At 58.0% G+C, this 8,340-nt stretch overlaps 1 protein-coding gene across 1 annotated transcript; it reads left to right on the top strand.

Moving 5' to 3' along the window:
- Window positions 1-1,955: 1,955 nt before the first annotated feature.
- LOC111140412 (spermatogenesis-associated protein 31E1-like) lies at window positions 1,956-7,677 on the top strand (the record flags this gene model as incomplete). Its single annotated transcript, XM_022492672.1, has 8 exons — window positions 1,956-2,150; window positions 2,520-2,583; window positions 3,162-3,222; window positions 3,624-4,846; window positions 5,165-5,304; window positions 5,368-5,547; window positions 6,088-6,231; window positions 6,352-7,677. Coding segments are annotated over 8 exons (3,333 nt in total), but the record flags the coding sequence as incomplete, so codon positions are not given.
- Between the last annotated feature and the right edge of the window lie 663 nt (window positions 7,678-8,340).

Raw genomic sequence — 8,340 nt, forward strand, 5'->3', positions numbered from 1 at the left:
AGAGCCTTCTGCCCACATGTGACATACATGTAATCTTAGTGAGGCAGTGATGGACCCGGGAAGAAAACAGTATCTGCTGAGAAGCTCTAACGCAGAGTTCCCGCCTGTCCTGCAGCGTCCATGCGTGAATCTGTGACTGTTCGTGGACTTCCACTCTTCCCATGCAAAGTCAAGGAGACAGTGACGCCCTGGCTAGCCCCCGCCATGGAGGAGGGGAGGGGTGCTTGTGACTTATAGACTGAGAGAAAGCTCACGATTCCCATGGCTGATGGTTTGTGGAACGAGGCCAGGTAGGAAGAGAGAAGTAAAAGGAGGAACAAAAACGGAAAGGCGCAGTGTCCTTTTCTTTCAGACAGTAACAGATGCACCGAGGAGTCTGAAAGGTGGCCAGGAGCTGGTGTCCAGGGCCCAGCGGACACCACGGACCCCTGAGCCTCAGCAGAAGCACAAATCTCAGTTCCGTGTCTGTAATAGACTCCTGCACTGGATATGTCGTTTCCTTCCCTGCAAACAGTGCCTCTGCTAAATCTACTATCCTCGGACTTATGGAACGCTTTACCCTTTGGCATGGTGTCCCACCCAGTTTGCCCCTGGTCAAGGAATGTGTTTCGTAGCAGATGAAGGGCAGCAGTGAGCCCAGGATGGTAGAATTCATGGTCGTACCATGTTTCCCACCATCCAAAGCAACTGGCTTGTGAGAACAACGAAATGGCCTTTTGACGACTCCGTTACAGAGCTGGCTGGGTGGCAGTCACTTGCAGGCAAAATGTGTCCTGGGACAACGTTCTTCAGGAGACTGAGTATGCTCTGAATCAATGCGCACGTATGTGATGCTCTTTCTCCCACAGTCAGGATTCACGGGTCCGGGCAGCTAGCGCTAGACGTGGAGGGACACCCGCGTCACCCTAGTGATGTCACTAGGAAAACTTTGCTCCTTGTTTCTGTGACCTCACGCCCCGCAGATCTAGAGATCCTCGTTCAAAGGGAAGAATGCTACCACCAGGAGACATACTGTGATTCCATTAAAGTGGAACTGAAGACGGCTGCTCGGCCGCCTTGGGCTCCTCATGCCTTTGAGTAAACACACAAAATGAGAGGTAAGGTGTTTAACGATCCTGACTACGCGGAAAGATGAGGCAGTTGATCCGCCGTGGAGGAAATGGCGGGCACGTCCGCAGTACGAGAGATTCCTTAGAACCACCCGGCCCTGGGATGAAAGTCTGTGAAAACGACAACCGCCCAATCCTACACTAGAACTAGACTAGAACTGACTGAGAAACATACCTGGGAGGTTTAACTATTTCACTTTGTTTGTACTTACTTAGCTTTGAAGTTTGGAATAATCATTAGCTTTCTAAGTCCCTCTAGCTGAAGTTAGTGAAGATTAATTGAAATGAAGCATCTTAAGATGTTTTCAAAGTGCACATGGCTCAAGAAGCACAAAGAAATTTGAGTTTCATTTGTACTAGGGTCATGCAGGGCAACAACATATTATGTGGGGAGATTGGAGCTGCAGACAGAGGACAAAATTCCTGGGAGTTAACCAAAATTCCAAGGACAAGTCCAGATTTTTAAAAGCTATGAAACTGATGGAGCCCAACTGGAGATCCCAAGGGGAACAGGTATTCTCTGAGCTCCACGCAGGATGAAAGGCATATTGACAAAGATCTGTCTCTAGCAGGGTGAGCGGGTAGGAGTGCCAGGCCTGGGAGGGTGAAGGGATGACAGAGCTACAGGGCTGGTGCTGGAGAGGGGATGTGGTCCAGCTACCTGTGTCCCTTACCTGCCCTCAAGGGCCCTTTGTGACCAGACCACAGCTCTGTGATGTGGGCGTGAGGCTTGTGTCTGCACATACACACCCAGGGCTCAGTTGCCTGAGGGCAGCAGTGCGATGGACACTGACTCTGGGCTCAGTTGCCTGAGGGCAGCAGTACAATGGGACTAATGCTTTTCAGAGGAAAGAGATGGAGAATTATCTCTTCCCTCAGGAATTCCTTACTGATGGTTGGCTGAGCTCCAGTCCCACTATCTGGGCAGTTAATGCCACCCTTGCCTTCGTATGGGGACTGGGACTCCTCTTCCTCTTACTTTCATATTTCCAGCCTGATCCATCCTCACCACCGGGCAAGAAACACAGGAAGAGCAGGAAGGTAAGGAACCCTTGGCCCAGACCCAGCAGAGTGTGATTCTATCTTCTTTTCTATTCTTTCCACTTTTCCGAGTAACTGGAGACTCCTGAGATGGGAACGGATAGAATTGTCAGGAGAGGGTAGAGCACCGTCCATCCAGGACAAGCCAGGCCAGGCAGGGGTTAGAGGGACATGAGGATTTCTCCCCGAAGATCTCGGGCCGGAGTCCAGGTGTGGTGGAGGGGTGCAGGACAGCATCCCAAACACAGTGACTGGTGGCCGAGGACCGGAGGTTAAGAACTGCCTCTCTAGCAGAGGTCAGGGCCCTGAGCACCCGGTCACCTGCTGCTGGGGCGGGGGTCCCAGCCTCCCTCTGCTTTCTTATCTCAGTACCAAGCGGAGCCATGGAGAAGGAGCAAGAGGGGAAGGAGCAAGAAAAACCAGACTCTGAAAGGTGAGCGTCTGCCACTCACCCCTGTCCCCCCGCTCTGAGGGCCCAGCCCCACTACTGTCCCCAGGATACCAGGGCCTGAGCCCATCCCTCCGGAAACAGAGCCCTGGGTGGGGGGTTGGGGGATCCGAGGAGGGAGAGCGGAACCCAAGCCTTCCCAGATTCTGTGGCAGAACAAAGCCCTGAGGGGCTGGAAACCAGTATTGCTCAGCAGGGGCCCAGGGCCTGGACTGGGGGCGGGACCTCCCGCTCCCACTGTGGACAAGCTGTTCAACTCCACTCAGATTCTTCTGTGAGGCCACATGGTCCTTCCTCCCCAAACACGGTCATGAACGAGGAAGCACTTTGGAAAAGACAAAGCGATCCCCATCATGAACCCTGTAATCACCGTGCGGGCACGTGGCCTTGGACAGTGCTGTTTGGGGCTTCCAAGTCCAATCCCCCAAAGGTCTCCCCTAAAGGGACATTGTACCCAGCCTCCTGTAAGACCCCTGTGCCTCGCCTTCCTCTGTGACCCAGTCTCCTGTTTCCAGTTTTCAGAGATTGCCTACAGGATCTGGAAGAGGTTCAGGACCTGTNAGTTTTCAGAGATTGCCTACAGGATCTGGAAGAGGTTCAGGACCTGTTCTCCCTTCTGCAAAGGTAAAGAATCTGCCCCCTTCTCCCCTGGGTGGGCCTCCCTGAGTCTGTGGTGTGACCCAGGCACTGCAAGAAACAGCCTCTGGGGCTGTTCGGGGGGGGCTGGGAGGAACCAAGGGGACAGACTGTGACCAAAGCCCCAGGCTGAGGGATAGCAGAAGCATTGTGACATGGGTGTGGGGCGTGGAGGGCCGTGGGGACAGACTGACCAGAGCCCCGGGCTGAGGGATAATAGGAGCATAGTGACGGTGTGGGGCGTGGAGGGCCGTGGGGGCAGACTGACCAGAGCCCCGGGCTGAGGGATAGAAGGAGCATAGTGACGTGGGTGTGGGGCGTGGAGGGCCGTGGGGACGCTCCTGGCCCCAGCTGCTGCGGCAGCAGCTCACGCCTCCTGTCTCCCACAGCCGCCTGGCGAGGCTTTCTGACCAGGGCGGCTTTCACCAGTTCTTCCGTCAAGCAGCCCCTGGGCCGGTGCGCCGAGGGGCGCCAGCTGGAGCCCGTCAGCCATGCAGGGAGCCTGTGGAAGACGCTGCTCCCGCCGTGGCCCCATCACCTGCCCACGCTCCGCTGACGGGCCCCCCTCGGCCTCTGGCCTCCACCCTGCCATCAGGACCAATGACCTCCTCAATTTCTGTCAGTTCACACTCCTCCCTGAGTACTTACTGGCCAGCAGAGCCTTTCCTCCCCCCGGATGGCTTTTCACACCAGCCCCTTGCTCTTCCCCCTTCCCCGCCATGTCTCCCTCTTTCCGAGGCCTCCCCTAGGCCTCTGACAGCCTCCTTGGCCCCAGAGCGGCCGGACTCTCCTTTGACTCTCCGTCAGTGTGACTCAAGGGCACCCCCGCCGTGCCCCATCCCACAGAGCTCTGCTCCGCACACGCCCTGGTCAGCTGACAGGTCAGCTTCTCCTGTCCCAGCCATCTCGGGCCTGGGCCGCTCACGCTCCCCCATTTCGGCCCTGTCCTGGTGGCAGGCGCCCGCCAATGCCTGGAACCTGTCCACCTCAGCACGCTTGGAGTCCCATCAGGCGCCTCTGTCCCACGGCCCACTAGAGGCCTTGTTCTGGGGAGACCCCACACACAGACAGGGAGAGACCAGGATCCCCCCTTCCATCAACCCGGACATCCAGAAGCTTCTGGAGATACTCACCACCAAGAGAACAGAACTGAAGTTTTGGAAGGAGAAGGAAAAGTCAAAATACCAGCTGACGTCTTTCGGGAGAATGCTCAAGTCCCCAGCTGACGGGCAGGACACCATGGGCTGCCCACCCTTCTGGAGCATGAGGGGCAGAGCGAAACAGCTGCTCGGTCCTGAGAAGCCCCCACATCCCAAGATTCCAGGGGACAATTTGGAGCAGAAATGCAGCCAGCTCTTCTGGGGTCTCCCCTTTCTGCACAGCGAGTCCCTGGTGGCCACTGTCAGGGTGACCGATCCACCACTGGAGCTCCCGTCTGTCATATTCAATGAGCTCTCTCATGCCTTGCCGCTCCAGATTCAGGCCAGCCTGGCTCCATGCCTCTCCCTGACCCAGGACTTACAGGACCCTTCAGCCCCGCCCCAACCCTTGACCCTGAGCTTGTCCCAGCCCCAGCCCCTCCCTCTGGATCAGACCCAGCCCCTCCCTCTGGATCGGACCCTGCCCCAGCCCCTCCCTCTGGGTCAGACCGAGTCCCAGCCCCTCCCTCTGGATCAGCACCTGCCCCGGCCCCTCCCTCTGGATCAGACCCAGCCCCGGCCCCTCCTTCTGACTCAGCCCCAGCCCCTCCCTCTGGATCAGACCCTGCCCCAGCCACTTCCTCTGGATCAGACCCAGCCCCTCCCTCTGACTCAGCCCCAGCCCCTGTCTCTGGACCAGCCCCTGCCCCAGCCCCTCCCTCTGGACCAGCCCCAGCTCCTGCCTGGAGCGCAGACCCAGCCCCAGGCAAGCCGTGCACCCTCTGTCCCAGTTGGACTGCCTTCTCTGCCACCTGATATGGAGAGCTGCAAGGTGTCTTGCTCTGTAGCCCAAAAGACACCATCTTATGTGTCAACTGCCCTTCAGAACCTGGAATGTCACTTTCTGAAGAAGCAACTAGAAAGAGACAAGGTACCCACTGTGGTGAAAAGATCTCAGGAAGTTTTTAGCCAAGGTCCTCCCGACCTTCCACAGGATGGCCAGGCCCCCGAGGGCCATGGGTCAGACTCTGTCCTTCCTGGGGACTTGGTCAACTCTGAGCTCCGGGAGCAACTGGAGTGGCACCTTTGGAAGAGGCTCATGAAGCAAGAAAGGGGCCCGCCCCGCAGGATCCAGCTATCCCTGAAGATACAGCCTCAACAAGAGTTCCAGAAGGTGCCCCAGGCACGCAGCTGGCACAGCCCCACGTCGGAGTCTGAGTCTACGGATGGAAGTTGCCAGGCCATGCAGAAGACTGGGTCCAGGTACCCAGGAAGGACCGTGCCAGGAAAAAGCCTGGGCAAGGATTCAAGGTCCAGTGCAGGGAGGATCCAGAAAGATCTACAGAGGGGTGCGACGAGCTCTCCAGGGAAGGTTCCAGGAAGAAATCGTAAGGAGTCAGAAACAGACTTGAAGCCCTCTACAAGCAGCGCCGAAGAGAAACACCCAGCAAAAGACCTGAGAGCCCATTTCAGGAAGTTGGGGCAGTCCGGAGAGGGTCAGGTTCCTTCCAGGCTCGCTGCCCACCACGCCTCGGACCTTCCTGGAAAGCCAAGCCCTCACGGAAAACCTGGAAAGCCAGCACTTTCCAAGTGTTGGGAACCCTGCATGACCACCTCCCACGATTTTTCGATCCTCAGTCCGTATGCTCAGCAGATGCTAGAAGCACATATCATAAGGCTTAGGGTGAAGCACCGGTGGGGCCTCCCCCTCAAGGTTCTCAAGCCTATAAACCTCTTCAAGTTGAAGAAGGGCTTCCTCCTCTCCCGGCCCTCCCTTCCCCGCTCAGCCACCTGCATATCCAAGGCCAGCTCGAGCACCAAGTTCATGGGAAATCCTCCTCAGCCTTATCAAGGAGAGGTGATGAAAGAGTCTTATCCCACCTGGGGGGGTCCCTTCGGTGCTCCCCAGCCTACATGTGAGGAAATTCAACAGGCTCTGGAAGGGACCTCACCTAAGGGTGGCCCTCCGGCTGGACAGGGGACCAGGCCACCTTCTCGGACCTTCACATACAGCTTTGTGGGCAGAATCTGGCACAGTGAGACTGCCTCGAAGACTCTTATGAATAGGACCTTGGAGTCAAGTCCAAGTCCAGTAACAGCCACGAAGGAGCCAAGGAGGGCGAATGGGGGTTGGGCCTCACGGGACGTGACCGTGCTAGAGCTCAGCTTAGAGCCCCAGGATTTGAGTGTCAAAGAGCCCGGGGAGGTCGAGGAGGCCCCTGCCTGGGGAGTCACCTTAGAACCCCGTGTGCTGGCCAACAACCAAGGCCTCCGTGGCGAGCTGAGATCAGGGTCTTCAGGGAAAAGCGACAGCCCCCCGCCACCTACAAAGTTGGTCACCCGAGACCCCGAAGAGCTATGCCTTGAGGCTTGGCGCAGGGGGTCGGAATCCCGGAAGTTGATGGAGACAGAGAACCGGCCTCGGGCTGCCAGCCCCACCGTGCTCCTTCAAGACTGTGAGACTGGGGTCCTCCTTCAAGACTGTGCCACTGAGCGTCTCCTTCAAGACTGTCAGTCCAACGTGTTCCTCACTGCCGACGTCTTGGCTTCTCAGGGATGTCTGTCTGGCTTCCAGAGCGGGTCCAGCGAAGACACATCTACTTCCCAGGTGCCACGTGGCCCAAGATCCCGTGGCCAGAGCCCCCACAGGCAGCCGGGACCCCCGGGACTGCGACACCAATGGAAGAGCCTGAGCAGGTCATGTGTCCCCCCCGAGGAGAGAGAGAGCTCCAGGAGGTCCCCCTCAAGAGAGCCTGACAAACAGTCGTCCGAACTGAAGCTCCTCCAGATCAGTGAGGTGACACGCCCCGTCCAGAGCCAGGAGTCAGCAGAGGCCTCGGGAAGCAAGGCCTGTGAGATCTCGCTGAAGAAGGAGGCGGCGCCTCCGGAAAATTACTTCAGGAGAAGGATGAAGCACCTGCTCCAGTGGTTCCTTCCCAGTAGAGGCAAAGGACTGGAAGATTCCCTTCAAAAGGGCAAGTCTTCCTCATCCCAGGGCCGGGGACAAGCCACGGGTAGGTCGGCCATGGACAGCACTTCTGCCGAGGCTCAGGTGGTCGTGACTGCTGTGGGGCAGATCCTAGAGGAGAAAATGGTGCCTCACCAGGGACTCCGGGCCCCGGAGTTCAGCTGGTGCCAAAAGGATCTCCAGGCTTCGGCAGACCCCAGTGTCTGCTACCACAGGGTCCTCTCCTACCAAGAGCAGAGGAGGGTGATGAGGGAGACAGCCAGGCCACAGGGCACCCCCAGGGGCCACAGCTATGCCAACAAGACCGAGTGGATCGCGTGGCCCTTCCCAGCCCAGGTGCCAGGGGGCCCAGGCAGACCCTGCCAGTGCGGATCCCTGGTACCAGGCCCTCCACGCCGCACCCTGCAGCTGCACTGCCCCAGGCACTGCCTCCTTCAAAGATACATCGCACCCGGCCAGCCGCTGGCCAGCCACGCCTTTCCTGGGAGGACAACTTTCCTCCAAGAAAAAACGCAAACGGTGCAGAGAAAAACTTTTTTTTCTCACATTAGCACATCCTCTATGGGCTAATGGCTTCTCTGTGCCACAATTACTTTGCTTCCCCAAAATACATGTTCTTTTTCTCGTGAGTGGTGCTGGCCTCTGTGTGTGCCCTGCTGCGGGGGTGGGAAGGATCAGGGTCCGCTCTCCCCGAGGGCCTGCTTTGGCTTCCAGAACGAATGGGGCCTTGGAGGACGGGTGACCGCGGGGTCCACCCCCGCCTCCTTCCTCGTCTCCTTCGGGGTTTCCACGACAAGGTGAACAAGACCCAGACCGGGACCTCACTCTGCCCATCCTCCTGCTTTCCCTCACCTGGAGCTGTGTGGCTGGAGGGAGGGTCTGCCGAGGCCGAAATCCCGCTCAGGCTCCAGGAAGACGGAGTCCTAGGTCACAGTGGGGCCCGCAGTTGGGAGACACAAGGCTGGCCCTGAGGCAGAGGTGAGAAATCCTGCCCCCCCC

Source organism: Enhydra lutris, unplaced genomic scaffold, assembly GCF_002288905.1.
Source record: "Enhydra lutris kenyoni isolate GAN:26980312 unplaced genomic scaffold, ASM228890v2 scaffoldscaffold925, whole genome shotgun sequence".
NCBI lineage: Eukaryota > Metazoa > Chordata > Mammalia > Carnivora > Mustelidae > Enhydra > Enhydra lutris.